The sequence below is a fragment of the Bos javanicus genome, chromosome 4 (genome assembly GCF_032452875.1).
Source record: "Bos javanicus breed banteng chromosome 4, ARS-OSU_banteng_1.0, whole genome shotgun sequence".
In the NCBI taxonomy this organism is placed as follows: domain Eukaryota; kingdom Metazoa; phylum Chordata; class Mammalia; order Artiodactyla; family Bovidae; genus Bos; species Bos javanicus.
The window spans coordinates 45,128,227-45,153,344 of NC_083871.1; the positions used below are offsets into that span (position 1 = coordinate 45,128,227).

Genomic DNA, 25,118 nt, shown 5'->3' on the forward strand with positions numbered 1-25,118 from the left:
CTGCATCCCAACTTCTGGACCTCCAGTTCTAACCTCTGGACCAAGTTTTAGTCCTTTATATATTCTGTATCAGATCAGATCAGATCAGTCGGTCAGTCGTTTAACCCCTTATTAGATACATGACTTACAAGTATCTTCTCCCATTCTGTAGGTTGCCTTTTCATTGCTGTGTACAGAAGGGTCAGGCTTCTTTTTTTTTCTAAATTCTATAATTGTCTCCTAATTGCTCTCTTCTGTTCCTCATCTCCGGAATTCATTTCTTTCAAAACCTGTTTTCCCTGACTTCCCTGTATCTGAAGACAGTACCACTCCTTAGCAGCGAGCTCAAAAATGGAAACAATTTACCTCCCCCTCCGTCGTTAACATCAAATTAATGAACAACTCCTATTTACCCTCACTCTATAAAACAAGCCACTACTCACTGTGTATCTAATAAGCCAGATACTTTACAAACGTCTTTGTTTAATGCCTCCACAATACTCGGAGGTCAAGAGGAAAATTAAAGCACAGACATTAAAGAAGTTACCCCTAAGTATAGCGTAAATGACTAAAGCAGGATTTAAACTTAGCAACCTGAGTCTGTGTTGGTCTTGAAATCTGTTGCTGAGGGACCTCGCCACAGTGAGAGGCTGAAGGAGAGCGACGTTCGCCCTCATACAGGATAGCCTCCCCCTTTCCCGCTTCGCTGGGTGCAACGCCAGCGTGTGACCTCTAGGGCGCTCTTCTGCCTGGCGCCTCAGTGAAAAGACCGCGGAGCCGGCTTTACTTCCGGTGAGGAAGGGAAAGGTGGGGGCACCACCGGAAGCGAGGAAGGTGCTGTGTAATCACCGAGGAGCTGAGGTATTTGGAGCCCTTAAAATGCCTGATTACCTCGGTGCTGATCAGAGGAAAACTAAAGAAGATGAGAAGGACGACAAGCCCATCCGAGGTCAGTTGACTCAGGCAGGGGCTCCGGGCCGCGTCAGGACCAGTCTTGGCCCGGCGTGGGGGGAGGGGAGTGGATTCCAGGTTGTCGCTCTGTCGCTCGGTCTGGTGCGGCAGCCGGGTTAACCGGCTGGTCTTTTCTGTTCCCTCTTTCAGCCCCACGTCCTCTGTTCATCTTTCGCTGATCGAAATTTTTATTCACATGCAGCTCTCAGGTCTTGAAGAAATCACGCACTCCACTTGGTCTTGCAGGCCTTGAAAAGTTCCCCGCCTGGTGGTGGTTGCTTACCTGGACCCTCTTTTCTGTTCCTCCGCTCCCTCAAGTGACAACTTGCTGCTATGCTATCCCTGCATAGCCAGGATCCTGAGACATAACTGTAAAAAAAAAATTTCTTTGACTAGGTAATGCATTCACATGATTCAAAACCCAAATTGAAAAGCGTCATCCTTGACCGCAGCCATCTCTCCACAGAGGAAGCTGATGTTGCCATTTTGCCTCATCTTTCTGTACATTTTCTATGTACATACAAGCAAGTTTGCTTATATATTCCTTTTCTATTTTAGAAAAGAAAAAGCATAAATGTACATCTTGACTTTTAAAATCTTAGTATGTTTTAGGAATTAGTTTATATCATTATATAGAGTCAGTGTGAAGTGTATAGAATCCAAATTATTGGACTTTCAGTCACCTATGAGTTAATCATCATTGATGGACATTTCGTTTTCTTCTAATCTGTTGGCCATTATAGAGCAATGAATAACCTTGTTCATGTAACTCTTACCACACGCACGGACACAAGCTGTGAGGTAAGTTTTAGAAATGCAGTTGAATTTTTTTCTTCTTTGACATTTTTATAAACAGTGCGGATTACTCTCCTGAGAGACCATACCACTTGACCCCTCACCTGCAACACTTCCGTTCATGATTTCTTTGCTTTTGTACTCTCATGTTTATGCTGTTTTGTTTCTTATAGGTTATTTAAAAATGTTCTTATGGTGGTTTTTCGTTGTTGTTTTTTCTCTTAACTCTTTCCTTTCTGAACAAGTTCAACCTCTTGTAGCACCCTTTCTTCTTAATAGTCACCCATCCCTCAAAGAAGCGTTTCCTCTCCGCTTTCATCTCACTCTTTTTCCGTGAAAGAGGTGCTCAGTCACCCTGTGGAAAACTTAGTCGTTGATTTAACATTTCATCTGTGTATTTCTCTGGATAAGTTATAATTCTATAAACATATTAACAGGTTTATCCCTTGGATACAGTTATAACTAATGGGTGTGGAATTTTTTGTGTTTCTAAATCCATGTCTTACTTTATCTTAAAGAAACACTGAGGCTAACATTCTTTCAGGTGAGAAAACTGGTGCTCAGAGAAATTAAGTGGTTTTTCCAAGGTAACTTAGCAAATGCATGACCCTGCTGGGACTAGTGCTGAAGTCGTTTTGATTCTTAAAGTCTTTGGGCTCTCAGTTCTTGTTATGTCATATCACTCTGAAGCTGTTTTATATAATGTTAAGAATTTGCCTTCACCCAGTTAGATAAAAGTTCCTTGAGTCCAGGAACTAATTGATGGTTATATTTACATCACTACAACTTTGCACACTTCTTCTCAGTTGACGTAGTTCGGTTTGAATAGAAAAGAATTGTGAGCTCAAGTTTCTTTTGTTTGAATTTCATGTATTATCTCTCTTCTTTTAGCGCTGGATGAAGGGGATATTGCCTTGCTGAAAACTTATGTAAGTCCTTTCAGTATCTACAAAATACAGATGTTTTATGTTGAAGTTAGGACTCTTGTTGGTATTGTCTTTCCAGAATAGTTAGAAGAGACTTTGAGCAGTTTAATCTTCACTGAAAAATGTTATATATCTACAGTTTGTATTTAGAATAAATCAGAAGCTTATACATTATTTTTATACTATTTGTAATTAAAGTGTGATACTCTATGGAAAGATATTTGAAATAATTTACACAAACATTTACTATATTGAAAATGTGTGAAAATGAATTAGCTGAAATGTAAGTTTTAATGCATAGAAATGGGCCTCAATTTTAGATAATTTCAGGCACCATGTTCATTTGTTATCTTGCATGATGGTGTGTTGCCTGCTTGGGGGGTGTAGGTTGGTTCAGGAATTGTTGTGAAAATGAGAAACTACTTTCATTTTACAAGCTTTAGGACAATAATAGCTATTACAAGTGTAACTTAAAAGTTTTTGTTAATATAGTTTAATAAATTGTTGATATCTTTTATCTCCTAGGGTCAGAGCACTTATTCTAGGCAGATCAAACAGGTTGAAGATGACATTCAACAACTTCTCAAGAAAATTAATGAGCTCACTGGTATAAATATATTTTATTCCTGTTTCCTTTCTGTATATGTAATGGTTTAATTATATCAAAGGAGCAGAAATACAAATGTTACTCTTTAATCATACATTTTTGAAAGTCATCCTTTACCAAAAACTATTTATTTGCTACAAATAAATGTGCTATTCCTCTTATAGTTTGTTTTCACTTTAAAAGCCAAAATAGAATTCTTCCATAGAATCAGGCCCAAGTTCCGTATTAACCACAAAAATCCATTAGTGAATATAATGGATATGCACTAATAACTAATACACTCTTAAGTTTTTATCATTGTTCCTTTTTTCTTTCACTTTTTAAAGTTTTTTATGTCTACTGTTAGTCATCTCTATTCTACTCTTAATTGCTAACGAGGAGTATTATAAAATCCAGTCTTCCAGATTTAAATTATGTATTATTTCTGCCCAAGTGTGTAAAGCAGTATATGTAACTTTATTTTCACAGAGAATAAACTAAAAAATGAAGTGTAAAAAAAAAATTCCCCTTATCTGTTAAGAAATTGCATCTCATTTAATAATCTCTTTCACTATTTCTACAAGCAAGTTTACTGCTTAGCAATTAAGAAACATCATCCTTTAAGCAAGTAATGTTTCTGTTGGTCAAGGCCAAGTTCCATAGACTCTAATAAACAAGTCAGAATTTCTTGAATAAAAATATAATCTTAAAAGGTATTTATTGCTTGAAGTAAGCAGACTGTGCCTAGTAGTTGGAAACTTTTCTTCTTGAGAACTTGAGTGGTGAAGTTTTATAGTATTTGACCTGCACAGAAAAATGTCAAACATGGCATTACATTTTTGGCCTATGTGTACTTTGGGGTAGTAGTTTTCACTTGGGGTGATCCCCTAGGACACTGGGCAATATCTGGACTCTCTTGATTCTCCTGTCTTGAGGGGGAAGTGGCGCTAGTGATGTAGTGGCTGGAGGCCAGGGATGCTCCTAGCCGTTCGGGAATGCACAGGACCACGCCAGCAACCAGTTACTCAGTCCGAAATGTTACTATTGCTGAGGTTGAGAAAGCTTGCAGTACATTTCATTGAGTTTTGTGATCTTTCTTTATGTAGGTATTAAAGAGTCTGACACTGGCCTGGCCCCACCAGCACTCTGGGATTTGGCTGCGGATAAGCAAACACTCCAGAGTGAACAGCCTTTGCAGGTTGCGAGGTATGCATAGTGGTCTCTGGAAATTGATTTTTTATCTGTACTTTTGAGTATAAGGCAATAGTTCATAAAGAATTTTTATTCCATATTCCAAGTAAATAAAGCTTTCTCCAAAAGTATCTGGGGTTAAAATTTTATGCTTTTGGTAATAATTCAAGAAATAGGCAAAGACATAATCATATAAAAGATTTAAATGATATAGGAAAATACAGAGCAAAATACAAAAACCTCCCTTTCCTTCCTCACTGTTCATAAGAGATGATGTTCAGGCATCAGTGCTCCTTTGAACACGCATGTTAAACATTTTTCTGTGTATGTGCATACATACCTATAGCATAGCTTACTAGAAGTGGAATGGGGACAGAGGTATTTACCGTTTTGAAATGTGTGGAGAAAAAAATGGTTTGGCCAGTTTAAACTCTTAACCAAAAGGTTTTGAAGGAAATGTATATTTGCCTGATCAGTGTTAAGATATGTGATTATTGATTTCTACACTTTTGCCATTTGGGCAAGAAACCCAGCTCACTTTAACTTGTATCATGCTAATGACTAGTATACCTAGTTCTTACTACTTATTAAACATTGTTTTTATCTGTGATGCTGGGCTCTCATGTCCTTCAGTGTGTAGATTTTCTTGAAACTATTTGTGAGTGATTTCTTTCCGTTTTCTTGGTCTTCTGTTCTGGACTTTAGTTACTGATACTGGATTGTTTAGATATGCTAATCTTTCTTTTCTGCTTTTCTGTGTCTTTTTGCTCTACTTTTTCGTGATCTTTTCTTAACTTTGAGTCCATGTATTGATTTTGTTCGCCCGCTCACTTCACTTAAGTTTTTAATTCCTGAGAGCTTTCAGTGTATATGTTTGGTTGCTTTTTGAATGTCCTGTTCTCATATCATGGTCATAATATGTTGTCGTCTCTAAGGAAGCTAAGGCTAAACTGGAAGGTTTCTGTTTCCTCTAAGATGGTTTTTCTTTTTTTGTTTTTGTTTTTTCTTTTCTTGTTTGGTCTTTTTAAAAAAAAATTATTTATTTTAATTGGAGGCTAATTACTTTATAATATTGTGGTGGTTTTTGCAATACATTGATATGAATCAGCCACAGGTGTACATGTGTCCCCCATCCTGACCCTCCCTCCCACCTCCCTCCCCATCCCATCCCTCTTAGTTGTCCCAGGGCATCAGCTTTGCCCTCTTTCATGCATCAAACTTGGACTGGTCATCTGTTTCACATATGGTAATATACATGTTTTAATGCTGTTCTCTCAAATCATCCCACCCCTGCCTTCTCCTACAGAGTCCACAAGTCTGTTTTTTACATCTGTGTCCCTTGCTGTCTTGCATATAGGGTTGTCGTTACCATCTTTCTAAATTCCATATATGTTAATATACACATATTATACGATACAGAATTAATATACTGTATTGGTGTATTTCTTTCTGACTTATTTCACTCTGTATAATAGGCTCCAGTTTCATCCACCTGATTAGAACTGACTCACATGTGTTCTTTTTTATAGCTGAGTAATACTCCATTGTGTATATGTACCACAACTTTCTTATCCATTTGTCTGTTGATGGACATCTAGGTTGCTTCCATGTCCTGGCTATTGTAAACAGTGCTTCAGTGAACACTGGGGTACACATGTCTCTTTCAATTCTGGTTTTCTCGATGTGTGTGCCCAGCAGTGGGATGCTGGGTCGTGTGGCAGTTCTATTTCCAGTTTTTGAAGGAATCTCCACACTGTTCTTCCATAGTGGCTGTACTGGTTTGCATGGTGTGTGTCTTTTATGCTAGATGTCTGATAATCTTTGGGCTTCTGTTTTAGTGGGAGGCAAAAAAGCTGATAGATGCTCTAGATTCAGTAGTGAAGCATGTCTGTCCTAAACATCACTGTAGCTTATATGATTGAATGTTTAGTTGGGGAGCCTTCAGTGTCAGTATCTTTAGATCTTTTCACTTGGACGGTCATTTTTCCTAGAGAAGTTGTCTTCTGTCTCCTGTTGTTTCCAATCTCCAATATTTTGGAAGAACAGTGGAGGTAGGGGTCTAGGGAATGTCAGCAGCGGGTTCACTTACGTTTAATTACCCTTCCCCTCTCACCTCCACACCTGCCTCATTTTCAGTCAAGTTAGCACCACCACTACCACCCTCCTACCACTTGCCCCAGCATTTCTTGATACCTTCGGATTTACTCTCTGCCGAATGTTTTCACTACCTCCAAACGAAACCCCAAACACATGAACTGTCCCTATTCCCCTTTCTCTTTGGACATGGCAGCTACTAATCTACTCTATCCGTATGGATTTGCCTATCCTGGACATTTCATGTAAACGTAATCATGTAGTGTATCACCCTTTGTTTCTGACTTTGGCTTCACATGATGTTTTAAGCTTCATTCGTGTTGTAGCTTATATCAGAACATCATTCTTTATAGCCAAATAATATTCCAGTCCAGTTTCTCTCTTCATCGGTATTGTCTGTTTGGTGAGACCTTGTTCTCACACTTCCCACTAATTCTTTAGACATGATTTCATTTAGTTTTCAAAATAACCATTTATGACATGGATCAAAGATTCTGTTTAGTAAGACCAGTGTCTTCCCTTGGACTGCCTTTCCCCTGTGTGTGGACCGTATCTTACTTCTCTTTGTGTCTCATAACTGTTTGATGGAAACTGGACGTCAATTTTGGAACTCAGATTTCCCCTTTCCCCAGGGTTTGTTCCTGTTCTTGTTTTGAAGTTTTTTGGTCAGCTTCTTGTTATCTCCAACTGGTAAATGCTGCTTCAGCCAGTTGATGTTAAATAACTGCCACTGATTGTTTCCAATAAGTGCCCTGTGGGGAGGGCATCTGTAGACAGTGAACTCTGAGTCAGGTCAGATAAAAACAAATCTTGAGAATGGGGCTTTTTAGCCAGCTGTCACACAGGTCAGGAGTTCTCTGAGGTAGGGCTTTTGGAGGAGCTCCATTTCTTCATCCCTGCCTTCCCTCAGGGAGGCTGCTTGTTTCCACCTTTACTATGTCTGGGAGGCTGTTGCCTTTCAAGTCTTCCGCAGAGGTGGGGAGAGGGTTATGGGATTAAAGTGAGTTTAAATGCAAAACACTCACTGTTCTTACTGGGATTTAGCCTTTTTTTTTTTTTTTTCCAAACCTGTAGTTAATTTCCAGAATTCTGAGAATGTTGATTTGGACTGTTTTTGCCAGTGTTCTCTTTGCTTTTAAGGATGAGCAGGTTTTCAAAACTCCTTACTTCAATGTTCTGCATGTTGAGGTCCCTGTATATGTACTTTCTCAGCTGAGGATTAAAACTGTATCTGTGTTGGCACGGTCTGTTAGATAAAGTAGTGATGGATACTTTATATAAAATTATACTTCCCTGGTAGACTTTGGCTCATAACAGAAAACAGAGTCCTGTCCACAATTTATGCTGCAAGGACAAAGCATTCTTTACCTTACTCTTAGCTCTGCCTAAATGCACATTCCAGAGACTATTTTGTATTTCCCTGTATTTGTTGTGATAGCTTATAAGCTTTTTCTCATATAAGTTCTGTTTGTTTTTGTGTTTCTTCTGTAAGCAGATAGTATAGCAAATAGGGAATAGATTACTTTCTCCTGTGATGTATGCTGCTGCTGCTAAGTCGCTTCAGTCGTGTCTGACTCTGTGCGACCCCATAGACGGTAGCCCACTAGGCTCCTCCATCCCTGGGATTCTCCAGGCAAGAACACTGGAGTGGGTTGCCATTTCCTTCTCCACCTGTGATGTATGTGGGATAGCAAATTTACCTTCACCATAACCCATAAGAAGAAATATATTTAAGTTAAAAATAGCAGCAACAGTAAAAATGGGTTTGAAATATAAACTCAGGGAAAAATGAAAACACTTATTACATGATATGACAAGATGACTATCTGTTAATAAGAAAAATAAAAAGGAGAATACCTGAAGATACAGAGGAGTAATCACTAATAAAGGGATATAGTTATGAAAATCAAGAAAGGGAACTTCCTAATTATGAACTATTTGGGATTAATTTTCCAGGGGTATATATCCTCTGAAATTTTACTGGCTTGACTAAAGCTGAGCAGACCTTTGGGATTGAGCATGTTCTGTAGAGAAGGATCCTTAACAGTGGCCCAGTTTCTGCAGTTACACCTGCTCGGTAGTGTACTGCTTGCCCAGGAGAGAATCCAGTTACTTCAGTTCATGATTAGTGGTTCAGGTTCCTTACTCTAATCAAGCCTTTTGCCATGTTAGATGCACAAAGATAATCAATGCTGACTCAGAGGACCCGAAGTACATTATCAATGTGAAGCAGTTTGCGAAGTTTGTGGTGGACCTCAGTGATCAGGTAGCACCTACCGATATTGAAGAAGGGATGAGAGTTGGGTAAGATTTCTATCTATAGTAAATACTCATTTTGATTAAAAATGCCATGTCACATTCACATCCTTGACTTTCTTTTGAGTGAATGAACTGGGTGTCATGGAATACCAGGGGGTAATCTAGTAGATGACTGTGGTTGAACATCCTTTCTTCTGCATCTGCTTCCTGACCTCCCACCCCTACTTAGCCTTTCATGGCCTCAAATGTCAGGATTAAAGTAAGTACAGAATTTTAGAGTTGAGTTTTCTGGTCTATTTAAGGTAACATGGTGTAGGTGGAGGAAGCACTTGCCCTAGCATGGTTATAAGGACTAAGTGAGTAAATGTAATTAATGTATACAGAACAATGATAATTCAGTATATTTTTTTGTATGTGTTAGTGAGGATCTTTTTTTATCTCTTTAGTGTGGACAGAAATAAGTATCAGATTCACATTCCATTGCCTCCTAAGATTGACCCAACAGTTACCATGATGCAGGTAAGAAACTGCGGGAGGGAAAAGGAATGGCATGAATTTGAATACAATTGCATTCATCTCAAAAAGTGTTGAAAGTTTTAATAAAAAATATTAATGTGTGCATATATACTGAAGAGTTGCCAACATTTTAAAAATAATTTTTCAGATGAGAAAGTCTTTATCAGTCTTTTACTAGTTTGTCTCTCACTTAGTGTTATAACAGTAGTATAGCTTGTGAGTCTAGGACACTGGCAGTGTATTCAGTCTTTATTAAAATTCTTACTTGGTGTAAGTCTTGATTTTTCTTTAGGGTATTGGGTCTGCTGTACTGGATAGAATAATTAGTATTCAAAAGCGTGTGGCTCTATGTTGTACACTTTCGTCCTTCTCATAGGTGGAGGAAAAACCTGATGTTACATACAGTGATGTGGGTGGCTGTAAGGAACAGATTGAGAAACTTCGAGAAGTAGTTGAGACCCCACTGCTTCATGTAAGTGGCTGAGACTGTTGCTTTTTAAATTTTTTTGTACAAAGATATGACAGCCTTTTGCCTACTGTGCAGTAAAATTCTACCTATATATTCATTTTAAATATTTTTATTTTCTAAATAAAAAATTTTGATGGGGTAGAGGGTAAAGGTGTGGAGAATTGTTAAGTTCCAGAAGAGAAGGCAAAAGGATTGAGCAGCCAGCCCTATTCAAAAAAGGAAAATCTATTTAGAGTGACAAAGGAGGTTGAGATATAACCTTTATAAGTATGTTAAATATGTTATAGGTAGGTTATTATAAAAGAAGCAGTGTGTTTTAATGATATCAAGAAGAAATGGGCTTAAATTGAATCAAATTAAGCTTAGGGGATAATGCAAAAAACCAAGATATTAAATATGAGTTAATACTTTTGTTATTTAAACACTTTTATTTTTTTTTTAATTAGGGGGGAAAAGTGTTTTTGTTAACCCTGGATAGTAGGATATCTTTAAAGGCCATTCAGCCTTGGGTATTAATGAGTCTGGATCTTATGTCATAGAATAAGTAAAATTCTTATTTAGATCAAATACATAAATTGTGGACTTAATAATTTTGGTTTAAAAATACTGATGTAGAGATAGTCCTGTTTTTATTATAGAGAAATAGTAAGTGTAAAAATTATGTCTCCATCACAGCCAGAGAGATTTGTTAACCTTGGCATTGAGCCTCCCAAGGGTGTGCTGCTCTTTGGTCCACCGGGTACCGGCAAGACACTCTGTGCTCGGGCAGTTGCTAATAGGACTGATGCTTGCTTCATTCGAGTTATTGGATCTGAACTTGTACAGAAGTATGTTGGTGAGGTAAAGTAAATTGATCATAATCAAGGAATATGTAGCTCTATGAAAGATTTATAAAGCATAGATGAAATTAAAATGGTGATTCCCCATCGAAAGCTTGAGACCTGAAATGTTTTGACTGATGGATTGTAATTAGTAGTTAGAAGTCTAGAAGCCACTAGTCTTCCCTTGTAGTTAGCTGGAAATAAACAACTGCTTAACATTTTTAATCAGTATGCTCCCTACTGAAGGGCACCATTTTCTACAGATTTGGTTTATAAGATAAATACCCCAGTAATGCCCAGAGAATGTATTAGAAAGTATATTCACTTCAGGGGCCGTGTTTTATGTTCTTTTGATAAAGAGACCAGAGATTGTCTATATATGTGTGTGTGGGGCGGTGTAGGTACACATACAAACAGACATGTTTTTTTCATTGGGGAGTATGTTTAGGGCTGAATATATTACATTAAAACATTAATGTTTAGTATACTTACAGTGAGAATTAGAAAAGGATCTCCTTATGTGGAGATACACTTTTATTCTTTGATCAAAACTTACAAATCAAATTCAGTGATCAGAAATGCCAAGTGATCAGATTCTTTCATTTCTTCAAGTTTTATTGATTGAAATGGTACCTTTATTCAATTATGTTAATTTGATCTCTTCAAGTCTTAAAGTTATTGACTATTTAATAAGTACAGAATCATGAAATTACTTAATAGTGCTTTAAACCTAGTGAGATTAATTTGATGGACTAGGTAGCACACATTAATCTTTGTGAAAAAATTTTAGGTGATGACAGTTGAGGATACTTGTAGGAAATACTGAAAAGGTTGAAGCATAACTTATTAAGATTTTAAACCAGGTCTGAATTAACAAATTATTTTTTTCATTAGGGGGCTCGAATGGTTCGAGAGCTCTTTGAAATGGCCAGAACAAAGAAAGCCTGCCTTATCTTTTTTGATGAAATTGATGCTATTGGAGGTATGAATGGTATCTCAGAGAACTTTAAGACTGAGTTTCATGAGGATTCTACAGTAGTATGTGTGAAGGTCCCTGATACGTTAGTCTTGTTTGAAATTTTAATTCCAGCTCTGTTATGAGCTTTGGCACATGAGAGCTACAGATCTAATAGTAGGACTACACATAAAGGGGAAAAGCATTAAATAGCATTGATATTTCTCAAAGTCTTTATCTTTGAACTTGCCCAATTTCATTCACAGAACTCGTATTTTCACACTTTGGCAACTCCTTACTTGAGATACAGCTTCACTTAATTGGATCAGAAAGCAGTTGAGGCATAATTTAATTGGTAGTAGTTCATAAAATGTACATAAAATAATATTACTGGCTTCATAGATTTGATGAAATACAGTATTAGCTGTGCGATCTAAACAAGTTGTCTTAACTAACTCTGAGCTCCAGTTTGCTTCTCTTATAAAAAGAATAATTACAGCTTTATTTCATGGGTTTTTGAGAAGCTTAAAGTAAGTAAGAAATGTGGTGGACTTTGAAAACTCTATACTGTTCTATTGTTCCTTGGCTGTTGTTATGTCTATACAAGCAATAGTCCCTGTTAGCTGCAGAAGTGTTATATCACTAAACAGCTGTGATTTAATGAACTCACTGACAAAAAAAATATAGTGGACACTGTACCAGTGTTTGGGGACTGGTTGTTAGCCTTGCTTTTAGACTCGATGGGTGTTGTGGGCTTTGGACATTCTTTAGTAAATGTTCAAGGGCTGTAATTTGACCCATCTGTAGATGTGGTGTGGTGACCCTGATGTCATTTTTGTAATACCTTTGGAATAAGCCTTATGATGTGAGGATGCTCTGAATCTGTGGTTCCAAAGTGGATTTTATATAAAACTGTATTAGGGTGAAGGTGAAGTCGCTCAGTCGTGTCCGACTCTGTGGCCCCATGGACTGCAGCCTACCAGGCTCCTCTGTCCATGGGATTTTCCAGGCAATAGTACTGGAGTGGGTTGCCATTCCTTCTCCAGGGGATCTTCCCGACCCAGGGATTGAACCCGGGTCTCCTGCATTGCAGACAGACGCTTTACCTTCTGAGCCATCAGGGAAGTCCATATTAGGGTACAGTTTTGTATAAAACTGTATTAGGGTACTAGAAGAAAATACTGGGATTTTGGCTCATATTTAATCTCATTTAACAATTTTTCATTTTGGTGCTTGATACTGTACATAATACATTAATGCAACAGTATGTATTTGTACAACTTTAAAATGAAAATATATATATTTGGAGGTCTTGTTTTGTGGTATTCTGATTGAAATGAAGGCAAGTCTTGACACTATATTCTAATGTATCCAAATTGGTGTGATAGTAAGCTGTTACAGTTCTACTGTATTATGGATTTAGCCATATTTTTGACAGTTTTAAAAAAGCATGGCATTTTCTTACATATAATCAAATACCATTATAGTGCTAAAGTTTGCATGTATTTTTGTTACCTAGTCCAGGTGTATATTGTGTCAAATAAAAGAGGTGTTCTTGAGTGACTTAAAAACCAAAATTGCTTAAAGAAGATTTAAAAAAAATACTTATTTAAAGGAACCTGTGTTAAATAAACCTATGATGAACCCTTTTAATTAGTTTTGTGTAAAGCAGGCTATTCTTACAGAATTTACTTACAACTGAGAGGTTCCTTTGGGCTGGAGGGCATGATATTCCCCAGAGAGTGCTTCTCTGAGTGAATGTGAAGATCATGTCTTTCCTCCTGTCTTCTCAGGGGCTCGTTTTGACGATGGTGCTGGGGGTGACAATGAAGTGCAGAGGACCATGTTGGAACTGATCAATCAGCTGGATGGGTTTGATCCTCGAGGCAACATTAAAGTGCTGATGGCTACAAATAGACCTGACACTCTGGACCCAGCACTCATGAGGCCGGGGAGACTGGACAGGAAGATTGAGTTTAGCTTACCTGATCTAGAGGTGGGAACGTCATTTCACTGTAGAAAAGGGATTCTTGACATTTTTTCCTTCCTGTGCTATTTTCCACTTTAACATTGATAATTTCCCTATTTTCAGGGTCGGACTCACATTTTTAAGATTCATGCCCGTTCAATGAGCGTTGAAAGAGATATCAGATTTGAATTGTTAGCACGACTGTGTCCAAATAGCACTGGTAGGTGGAAACGTCTTGCTTCTGTTTTTTGGTCTGTCTGGGCTGCTTTATTTAAGCCTGTTATTTTCTTTTTGTTTGAAAGGTGCTGAGATTAGAAGCGTCTGCACAGAAGCTGGTATGTTTGCCATCCGAGCACGGCGAAAAATTGCTACTGAGAAGGATTTCTTGGAAGCTGTAAATAAGGTCATTAAGTCCTATGCCAAGTTCAGTGCTACTCCCCGCTATATGACATACAACTGAGCCCTGGCGGTGTTTGCGAAAACACTTCTTTTCATTGGAATCCTAACCGTATACAGATTTCTTAATAACCATTTCACACACAAAATAAATGGTTTTCAAAATGGTATGCTTTCTTCCCAGATGTCTTTTTTTTTTTCTCTGCGGTACAATAAAGGGTGATATCTAATGCCATTCGACAGAAAAGCTGTTTTTTGACTCACTAACCATTTAAAGGTTCCAAATTGTAAAGTGCTCACTCTGACCATGTGTGTTCTAGACATGCTGGCAGGGTGCTGTACCTACGTTAGCTCACTGTGTCTGCCACTATATCTGCCCAGTGAGGTGGATTTAACAGATGCAGAATTTTCCTGCCTTGTTTCCTTGTTGCAGAGCTGAGATTCGAGTCCACGTTTAACTGCGCCAGCACTGATGCTTCTAGGCATAATACTTTTCTTCCTTCATCACAGTGGCCCATCAAGGCACATGATCACATGTGTTTCAATAGTTTTTTTTTTCCTACAATGTTGAATAATAAAGCTTTGGCTAAACTTTGTTTAAAGTGTAAGAAGCATCTGATGTAATGTGTTTTGCTTTGCCGTGTAAGTCGATTTCAAATTAAGGATTGTTGATATTAATGACTAGCAAAGTAGTAAATTAGAATAATATATAATACATATTATTATATGTATTATAATAATTTCATTTAGAAAATCCAGAATTGGCTTTATACAGAAAAGTACTTATTTTCATTTTATAAATTTAATGGTTTAAAATTTTGGTAAAGCTTCCATAAGAATTCTGGTCTAGGAGTATTAGCCATTAAAAATAATTCATTTAAATCAGTTCTAATGAGGTGGATGAAACTGGAGCCTATTATACAGAGTGAAGTAAGCCAGAAAGAAAAACACCAATACAGTATACTAACGCATATATATGGAATTTAGAAAGATGGTAACAATAACCCTGTGTACGAGACAGCAAAAGAGACACTGATGTATAGATCAGTTTTATGGACTCGGTGGGAGAGGGAGAGGGTGGGAAGATTTGGGAGAATGGCATTGAAACAGGTATAATATCATGTATGAAACGAGTCGCCAGTCCAGGTTCAATGCATGATACTAGATGCTTGGGGCTGGTGCACTGGGACGACCCAGAGGGATGGTATGGGGAGGGAGGAGGGTTCAGGATGGGGAACACATGTATACCTGTGGCGGATTCATTTCGACATTTGGCAAAACTAATACAATACTGTAAAGTTTAAAAATAAAAAAAAAAGAATTCTGGTCTACACTGAAGTATTTCTAAAATAAAAGTTGTATTAGAATCCTAAACAAAGCATTTTAAAATTATTTCATGTACCGCCACCACCAAATTCCCTCCCTCTTTCACCACAATAACCCCCTTCTGTGCCCCTCCCAAACACTGAGACCCAAACACAATAAAATTTTTATTGTAGTTCAGTATTCACAAGTAATGCAAAATAGAGATGGATACATTGTAATTCACAAAAAAAGTTGACAACATAGAAAATGCTCTAAGTGTTGCATTGAAATCTTTAAATAAGAAAATTTTTAAGCAGAAAAATTAAAGCCATTCATTCATAAAATCCAGCCAGCATCCTTTCTCTTTTCATTATTGTGAACTTGATCAGAAAAGCTTTTTTTCCCTAAACCTGCTATAGTCTTTCAGGAAGTATGAAGTAAAGTGAACCATTTCCAAGTGATGCTTGTAATACTAAAGATTTATGTTTTTGTACTGTTTTGATCAATGTATGCATTTAGAACACACTAAAGTCTTAGCACTTGTTCATATATCACCACAAACATCAGATGCACCAATTTGAAACAGCTCAAGTTGGATATGTGGTACTCAGGCTGAACCTGTTACAGGTTCTGAATAATCTTGACATCTCCGTTACATGATGAAAATCTACTGGCCACACATAAAATCAGTACACAATGAATTATTTGAAAAAATATGGGTGTCTCTGCCCAGACACATGCATGCAGATAGCATCAACACTAACTAGAGTAGCATGTCTGTATTCCATTTAAAAAAGAAAATACGCACTGGTAACTCCCTCCACATAAAATATGTATTTGTGTGTACAGACACATGTTTACACGTGTATCAGCATGCTGATAGAATACAAAGGATTTCTGACTTCAGAAAAATACTGTAGTGACCTTTTAAATAACATTTTAAAAATGTGATTAGATTTATACAATTTAATTTCCACAAAGCTCAGGTTCATTGGTTAACATAAAGCTGAAATGCTATATACACCAGTACAATGAAAAACCTGGTAAGGCAAAGTGGATTTTTGAGATGCTCAAACTATATTAAACCCAAGTCAAGAGAGCAGGCAAGTTACCTGGTGGAGTCCTGGCTTTTGAACGTTTTGCTATGGGATTTGAAGGAATTAAAAACCATTGTATGCATTTTGGTCAGCTATATGTTTGGAGAATTAGATACTTTTGTCAGTCCTCAAACCAACTTTTATCAGCATTCAAACCACATTATCAAGAACCTACACACTGAATCCTAAAAGCATTCCTAAAAGGTACAATAACAAAGGACCAACAGCATTTTTGCACTCACTAAAGCATACAGTCTAACACCAAGGAAGTTGGGTTTGATTTTAGGATTTAAACTGATTAAAAGGGCGGGCTTCTTCACCATCATAACCTTACTTCCTCATTCCCACTCAAGGGCACCTCCCAACATCAACACACACCTGCCCCCTGGGGGGCAGACTCTCAGTTTGCTACCCTCTCCAGTCACACGAGAGGGCGGTCTCATTTTCTCAACATGGACCTCTGTAGGCAGGCATCTCCTTTCTCTGTTAGACAGGTACAGGTAAGGATGCAGGACCAAATACAGGGAGTGGATATTTTAGATGTTACCTGAAAACTACAAAATGAGCTCGTAGGGCTTGCAGAGGATCCATTCCCTTCACTGAATCTCACTGCAGATGAGACTCGCATTGAGATCCCACTCTCAGCTGCTATATGATTGTATAGTCAGTGTCTATGACACGAATGAGGAGTTTCCTGGGCCCTGGTTCACAATTGTTTGCAAACGTATTCCATCCAACTGTGAGACAGAGATAAACCATGGTCATATTGGCAGAGGATTTGAGAAAGACAACTTCACTATCTGGGACCTTCCTGAAAACAAGGCATTCCCCATACTGCCATAAAATATAGTAGTCTAGTCCCTATATCTGGAGAAGGAAATGGCAACCCACTCCAGTGTTCTTGCCTGGAGAATCCCAGGGACGGCGGAGCCTGGTGGGCTGCCGTCTATGGGGTCGCATAGAGTCGGGCACGACTGAAGCGACTTAGCAGCAGTCCCTATATCTATCAGTATGGATTATACTCTTTGATAGGGCAATAAGAATCTGAATTTGAACCTGGGCTGAAAAACAGAAACATACACATACAGACATAGAAGGATACACAGCTTTTAAGGTCCAGAAAGAATGAGGTAGAGATAAAACTTGATTGTAAGTATAAAAAAGTCAGGAAACTTCCCACTATATGAAATAACCCAAAAGATTCCAAAATATTTACATATAGATTACATTTTGAAATGCATTCTTATGTTATCAGAGGCATGCAGAAAAACACACTTTTCCTCAGTAAGACTTGAGTGTTTTTTATGTACATGGTAGAATTCTCTTCAGAGTAGGTTAAAAATTAAAGGGCAGAAAAGTTAAATACAAATTTGTAAGCTATGGATGGTACTTTTCCTGTATACTACTTGCAGTCTATCACCAACCAAGACTTGAGTATATGCTGTGTGTAAAGCATTTATTGAAAATTAATGCTAAGATTATGCAATAAAATATTGTGTAACATTATTTAAAATCCTTGAGCTCTACTTTAATGGCTGAAATGATCAAGCCTTTATACAAAAGTTTCCAGTGTAAGCTGAGGTTCTACAACTACATGCTCTTTCAGAAGGCAGATGTATTTGATCTTCTGTGTGATGAGTGCAAAGGAAACAACTGGATGCAAATTTAATTTCACTCTAGATCTAGATACAGTATCAGTTATAAAGGAGGGGGACTACTTTGAATTAAATTAGTAAAGTCATTGAGAAACCTGATAGGAGTTAAAGTAATAAACCATAGGGTTTGGTTTGGAGTAGACTCATGTTAATCTAGTCCTTTCCTGATGTACTTTTCTCCTCAAAGTGTTTTCTTCCTGAAAACTAAAATAAGGAGTCAGTAAGGAAACTCATATAAAAGATAAAACATTAGCAGGAAATCTTAGCAGATGAGGCTTTAAGCAGATTGGCTAATACTTGTGCTGTGATTTGGAGTGACCTCGTGGTTGGAATTATAGGAGCAAGAACTTCTGATGACATATGTTGGCTTCAAGGTCTCCTTTTGAACAGCTATAAAGAAAAATGCTTGAAATAGCTTTTTACTCACTCATCGGCTAAAACTGAGTTTGATGAAGAATTAACTGATAACTCTATGGACTTAGAAGGATAATACTCAGTTATCTGTATGGTTATAGATAACTATACAAATCTAACCAGGATTTGGTTAGATTTCTAAAATACAGGGTCCTGAAGGCTACTTCACTATTAGCAGCAACAGCAAAACTTCTATGGGGGGTCCTACTGGCCACAGGTGTGATGATTTGAAAACCAAAAAGAATAACTATGATAGACTGAAAGACATTAAAACTACAAAAATTCATGAATCTATAATTATACCAAAAAAGAGAAACCTAAAAGAACTTAATCTGTCATCATCTATTAAACCAACTCCTTACTTTGAAGTTGATAATTAAGCATAAAAAATAAAACATTTAACCTGGATTTCAAGTAAGAACTATATTTAAGGATGATCAAATAATTCAAGTTGAGAGAAAATTACTAGGAGAGAATTAGAGAAAAAAAATTCACAAACCCTTAATAAAATTGCTGATTAAGGCAAGAACTATTACTAAACGTTAAAAATCCTGGGTGAATGGCTAATGGAGAACTGAGCATTCATTCAATGCTAAAGGAACCATACAGATAACTCACTAGTCACAAAGGAGAAAATGTAATTGGGGGATGGTTGTCACATTAATCCCATGATTTATTTTAGCCTCATTAATGGTAGATCAACAAGATATTATTTGTTTTCTGTTGTGATGTGATTTGAAGCATGTGTCTCATCTATGATATATTCTAGCAAAAAAATGTTTTATTCAAATTCATGAAGCCTTTAGTTAGATACAACTTCTAGATTATAGGTAGTTCAGGAAATGGAGGGACAAGCTAAATAACATCTTGAAAAAGCAAGTGGACACATTCACAAGATGGGATTCTATACAACTGCTCCAACTCCCTTTAACAAGTCCATGTCATAAATAAAGGGACAGTGCTAGGTTAAGATAGACTTCTGAGACTTAGAGGGACATGACCATTTGTAGTGTAAGGTCACAGACTGAATGCTGCTGCTGCTAAGTCGCTTCAGTCGTGCCCGACTCTGTGCGACCCCATAGACGGCAGCCCACCAGGCTCCCCCATCCCTGGGATTCTCCAGGTAAGAACACTGGAGTGGGTTGCCATTTCCTTCTCCAATACCTGAAAGTGAAAAGTTTAAGTGAAGTCGCTCAGTCGTGTCTGACTCTTAGTGACCCCATGAACTGCACCCTACCAGGCTCCTCCATCCATGGAGGAGGGATTTTCCAGGCAAAAGTACTGGAGTGGGGTGCCATTGCCTTCTCTGATAGACTGAATACTAGCTTGGATAAACCAACTACAAATGTGGGGACACTTGGGGAACTTTGAATATGGTTAGAATGAGAAAGCAGAAATTGTGGACTGAAAAAAAAAATAGGTTACAGAACACTACATAGAGTATAATCTTATTTTGGTTAAAAGATGTAAATTATATGAATAGAAAAAGATCTGGAAGAATATGCATTAAAGTGTTAGCAATAATCTTTGGTGGTAATGTAAGGTTCTCCTTATTTTTGTTTATCTTTTCTAATTTTCCCCAATGTACTTATACTGCTTCTATTACAATAAATAGTTATTTTAAAAGAAGAACTTCTAAAAATTGTGAGTTCACCACTTTCATGAGGTAACTGATTACAGAAAGTCTGTAGATCAATAAGAAGAAAAACTAAGTACTATTACCCATCTGGTGACGGCATATCTGATTTGTGGATAAAGTACTTAAATAAATTTTTAAGTGCTTGGCTCATAAAGATAATACTAAAAAGTAACAGAAATGTCATTGAACAATAAAGGCAGGCAAGAGGCCAACATTTTTGAAATAGTCAATTAAAAAATACAAGTAAGATACATCTTGCTGTGTGTCATTCACCCTCCAAATCAAGCCTTGACTACTAGTATTTACCCTCGGTGGCGGGGGTGGCGGGGTGGGGGACAACGTAGAGTCTAGTACTTAAAGCATGTAGGTTAATAATCACGAGAGGCTCATACCCCATGGCAGGCTGAATTCCTCGCCTAGGCCTCGGGAGTGGCATTGGGCTCGGAGTCCTCCTGGGGAGGAACAGCCGAGCCTTCCTGTTCGGCAAGTGCTTCTCGGGCTTGGCTGCCTAAGACTGCATCGTGAATGCTGTGAAACAGCAGCTCCAGTAAGGCAGGATTTTCAAAGAATCGATTTCGAGTGAGGTCATTCACAACTTGGGCTATAAAAGAAAAAGGGAAAGTTAGCCCACACTCTGGGTGTCAGTCTTAAACATTAAAAAAAATAACACTTTCACATAAAATATTAAAGTGATATAAAGTAAAAAATCTCACCCCAATACTTGTCCTCATGACATCACTCCCCTGGTCAAGGAAGCCACTTATATTATATTCTTGTGTATTCTTTCAGTATGTCTTTATGCAGATGTAAATGTAAGTATATATTTATTTTATTTTCCAGTACCCAAAAGATAGCATTATCTTTTGGTATGTATGTGTATGTATATATGTGTATCTATACACATATATATAATTCTGTATTTTTTTTTTACACTTAATCTCTTCACTCATATTTTTTTTTTTTTTTACCATTACACAGTGTTCTATGTATGGTTTATTTAACTGGCCCCTTCTGTTTGACACAAATTGATTTTGGCCTTTTGTTTTTGTATACTGTGATGATTAATCATGTAATGTGTCATTTTGAGTGTGTGTAGCATATTGCTGGATTTTCTGGGTTAAAGGTAAAAATGAATTTGTAATTTGGAAAGGAAATGCTGGTCTGCTCTCCGTAGAGGCTACTGCAGTCTGCACTCCCACCAGCGATGTCAGGGTTCCTATCCTCCACAGCCAGCCCGCAGAGCCTGCTGTCAAACATTTCCGATTTTTGCCATTCTGGTAGGTGAAAAGTGAAGCCTTTACGTGGATTTAATTTTCAAGTACTGTTTTAACCAAAATTTATATTAAAAATAGCAGGCATTGCATGGTAAAACACTTAAATGATTTTATATAACTTTGTTATGGCAGCCATTAAAAACATGATTACTAAAAAAACCCACAACTCCTTCACCATGGTCTACTAACTCCTTTCCTCAAACTTCAGTACAAGAGGCCTGCCGCAAGTGACCCAGGAACGTTAGTGCCTGTTAAGTGGCTAATTTCAAAGCTTAGCTTCAGAGTAATTTTCAGAAGAATAATTTTCATTTTCACCAAAACTAAAATTAAGGGAAAATTCTTCCAAGTGTAGTTATTAAAAAAAAGGAAACAAAACCAAAATGTTAAAATGCCTCCCCCAAGGATGCAAAGAGATGAAGTTTTCTCTTCATGGATGCTGTTTAGTTTTTTTATAACAAAAATTATTATAAATAAATGTAATATAAATTCTGTTTCATAAATAAATAAATAAAATGCCTCCCCATTCTAAAATTGTACTCACCACTGCATCCTGCTAAATATACATAAATACCGACATCTCCATATTCTTTCACAATCTGTAAGAACGTTGAAATAAAGTTTAGTTTCTCTTGACTCTGTGAGGTGTCAAGAGAAGTTTCTTTCTACTAATATGTATTTAGTGATATAAGATGCTCTGGTTCATTCACTTGAGCGACTTTGCTTCAAAAATTATACATTTTGAACTAATCATTTAAAATTTGCCTTTTGTTTGATTTTTATATCAACAGTGATGACTTGGAACATTGAAGAATTCTTGTTAAATTTTATTCAGGTGTAATAAAATCATTATGGTAATGACTTTTAAAAAATCTTCTCAAAGAGATATATACTAAAATATTTATAGATTATATGATGACTGAGATGTGCTTCAAAATAAGAGGAGGGGAAAGTGAGTGTGGGGGATAAACGAAACAAAATTGGCCATGAATTGATAATTGTTGAGGCTGAGTGATGGTTACAGGGGGTTCACTATACTCTGTCTTTACTTTTATATATTTTTGTTCTTTTAACAACAAAAAGTTGAAAAACAAAAGCAACAGCAACCAAATTTTGAGAGCTGGAAACCCTAGTTCAGTTTTCTGATTTAACTGATGGTGATTCTGGGCACAGAGATATTATCCTTAAAAGACTCCTTGAAGATGATGCTTACCCCTGCCAGAGTTTTTACACCAACAGAATCAATAAAATTGACTTGCGTAAAATCCAGAATGATGGTGTGGATGTTATCCCCTGGGGGCATAAATCTTTGCAGTTCCTCAGGAAGTGTGCTCTTGATGACTATTGGGGGGTATTTTATTTCATTCTCGTCTTCCTCAGGCTTGGTGCCATCTTCTCCATCTACTTCAGCATCCTACGTCAAAATCAAACCAAACCAGAATTCTATAAATAACTCATATTTTGGTTCTGAGAAAGATTTATAAGAGGAAAATTAGTCCTTATATTCTCCAGTTTCTATTATAGCAGATCTCTTCTAAATTACTCACTATATTCCAGCCTTGTCTATGACAAAAAAGGATATGTACACAATATTCAATTTTAGCTATTTCTTTATTCTTCCTTCTTTTCCTCTATTGTCCAATGAAACCACTTTCTTTAATATTCATATCCATTTTCCTCTCACTTCTAAAATAGTCTTATTAATTTCAACATGACAGATCACAGTTACCATAAGACCAAACAGCAAAAACCAGTCTTTGAGGTTTTTTTCTACTATCAGCTGAATGAATTTCTGACAAAGTAATAATAGTAACATTTATTATGCAACCAGTCCATTCTGAAGGAGATCAGCCCTGGGATTTCTTTGGAAGGAATGATGCTAAAGCTGAATCTCCAGTACTTTGGCCACCTCATGGGAAGAGTTGACTCATTGGAAAAGACTCTGATGCTGGGAGGGATTGGGGGCAGGAGGAGAAGGGGATGACAGAGGATGAGATGGCTGGATGGCATCGCTGACTCGATGGACTTGAGTCTGAGTGAACTCCGGGAGTTGGTGATGGACAGGGAGGCCTGGTGTGCTGCGATTCATGGGGTCGCAGAGTCGGACACGACTGAGCGACTGATCTGATCTGATTTGATTTTCATTTCTAAAAATCACGTTTTCCTGGCTCCTATCACTACTTATTTCAGAAGCATTCTCATAACTGACCTTATTATGTATTTTTAATATATAAAGGATACTTACCTTATTTCTAAGCTTTCCTATTTTAGGGACTTCATGCTGTGTTAAAAGGTGAGGGGCATGCAGATCAAGAGTAAAGGGGGAGCACGCAGATCAAGAGACAAAGGAAAATTGCAGTGAAGGGACTACTCACCACTTTGACTACGGTCGCATTGGCCATGTTGGCATTTCCAACTTCCTTAGCATACTTCCTCATCGCCTTTCTTCTTGCTCCCATTATGAAGGCTGGGTTCACTCCAGTCTTTACAGAGGGCAATAAATGCAAAAATCACTTCTTGCTCCCAGAATCCACCCAAAGCAATTAATCTTTAATCCTCTCCATCTGATTGTTTTCTATGCCAAGTTATCACCCTAACCCTTGCTCTCCCTCTCCCTCAAATGCCCTGAACTGGGTTACTCCCTCATTAAAAGAACATTGGTAACTTTTCTTATTCTTGGTCTTGATTCAAGACAGCCAGAAGCTAAATATTAAAGAGAATTTTAATGTAGACCATTCTTTAAAGGTCTTTATTCAATTTGTTACAATTCTAGTTCTGTTGAAAGCTTTGGTTTTTGGCCACAAGGCATGTGGGATATCTTTACTTCCCGACCAGGAATCGAACCCACACCCCCAAGCACTGGAAAGCAAAGTCTTAACCCACTGGACCACCAGGGAAGTCCCTAAAAAGATTTTTAAAGTAGTGTTTTTCAAACTTAGATCTCTCAGATTTTTATATTTAAGAGACTGTGGGTTGACTGGGTGGAGAAGGCACTGGCGACCCACTCCAGTACTCTTGCCTGGAAAATCCCATGGACGGAGGAGCCTGGTAGGCTGCAGTCCATGAGGTTGCTAAGAGTCAGACACAACTAAGCGACTTCACTTTCACTTTTCACTTTCATGCACTGGAGAAGGAAATGGCAACCCACTCCAGTGTTCTTGCCTGGAGAATCCCAGGGACGGCGGAGCCTGGTGGGCTGCCATCTATGGGGTCACACAGAGTCAGATACAACTGAAGTGACTTAGCAGCAGCAGGGTTGACTGGGAGGTTTTCCTCTTTAGTAGATAGTGTGGGGTGGAGTACTAATCATGACCAAAGGAATCCATGTATTCCCAAGAATAAGAAACTTAATTTTTTTTCTAAATATTTCTGAAACAACTATATGTATATATTAAAAGAGAAAGAATAGTGGTGTTGGTTAGCCAACAATTGAAACGTACTTAATTCCATCCACTGCCTTGTATAATTGCAAATCATTAAAATGATAAATTTTGTTACATTTTACTATAATTTTAAAAAATAGAGATGCAGAAAATGAAATCGTATAAATGATATATAGAGACATGTAAGTGACCCTCACATGCCTATCAATCTTTAGATTCCTTTCTCAGAAATAATCACTCTTAATTCCTTGTGACTCACCTTTCTTTTTAATGCATTGCTATATAAGTCACTATTTGCATAGTAAATTGGGGCATTTATTTGGAATATTTTTATTCCAGGAATTTCTTTCACCTGAAAAATAAAATGTCAGTGAATTTAATCTATGGAAATATTTCAGAATCAAAACTTCAACTGCCTCCCTTTTCCAACTTGAAAATTAATACAGA

General features: G+C 37.5%; 3 protein-coding genes across 3 annotated transcripts in view; 1 reads left to right on the top strand and 2 right to left on the bottom strand.

The window, feature by feature from the left end:
- DNAJC2 (DnaJ heat shock protein family (Hsp40) member C2) overlaps positions 1 to 747 on the bottom strand; it is a 37,564-nt gene extending 36,817 nt beyond the window's left edge. Inside the window, exon 1 of the mRNA XM_061413872.1 lies at positions 574 to 747. Within this exon, the coding sequence (XP_061269856.1) occupies positions 574 to 656 (83 nt within the window). The 5' untranslated portion in view covers positions 657 to 747. The remainder of the gene's footprint in view (positions 1 to 573) is intronic.
- Positions 748 to 763: 16 nt separating this feature from the next.
- On the top strand, positions 764 to 14,077 carry PSMC2 (proteasome 26S subunit, ATPase 2). The gene is made up of 12 exons (XM_061413890.1): positions 764 to 928; positions 2,617 to 2,654; positions 3,177 to 3,258; positions 4,344 to 4,443; positions 8,695 to 8,826; positions 9,228 to 9,300; positions 9,674 to 9,769; positions 10,442 to 10,606; positions 11,482 to 11,569; positions 13,336 to 13,538; positions 13,635 to 13,731; positions 13,814 to 14,077. The coding sequence occupies exons 1-12, from the start codon at positions 859 to 861 to the stop codon at positions 13,969 to 13,971; spliced, it is 1,302 nt and encodes a 433-aa protein (XP_061269874.1). The 5' UTR covers positions 764 to 858; the 3' UTR covers positions 13,972 to 14,077.
- A 1,198-nt stretch (positions 14,078 to 15,275) lies between these two features.
- Positions 15,276 to 25,118, bottom strand: part of SLC26A5 (solute carrier family 26 member 5) — a 41,460-nt gene continuing 31,617 nt past the window's right edge. The window contains exons 14-19 of the mRNA XM_061413892.1: positions 24,931 to 25,023; positions 23,664 to 23,771; positions 22,502 to 22,702; positions 21,833 to 21,887; positions 20,410 to 20,618; positions 15,276 to 17,046 (exon numbers count right to left, since the gene is read on the bottom strand). Of these exons, the coding sequence (XP_061269876.1) occupies positions 20,434 to 20,618; positions 21,833 to 21,887; positions 22,502 to 22,702; positions 23,664 to 23,771; positions 24,931 to 25,023 (642 nt within the window). The 3' untranslated portion in view covers positions 15,276 to 17,046; positions 20,410 to 20,433. The remainder of the gene's footprint in view (positions 17,047 to 20,409; positions 20,619 to 21,832; positions 21,888 to 22,501; positions 22,703 to 23,663; positions 23,772 to 24,930; positions 25,024 to 25,118) is intronic.

Coding starts and splice junctions, on each gene's coding strand:
- PSMC2 (XM_061413890.1), top strand. CDS start 859: ATGCCTGATTACCTCGGTGCTGATCAGAGGAAAACTAAAGAAGATGAG. Junction 2,655..3,176: donor TTGCCTTGCTGAAAACTTAT/GTAAGTCCTTTC, acceptor TTTATCTCCTAG/GGTCAGAGCACTTATTCTAG. Junction 11,570..13,335: donor TGAAATTGATGCTATTGGAG/GTATGAATGGTA, acceptor CTGTCTTCTCAG/GGGCTCGTTTTGACGATGGT.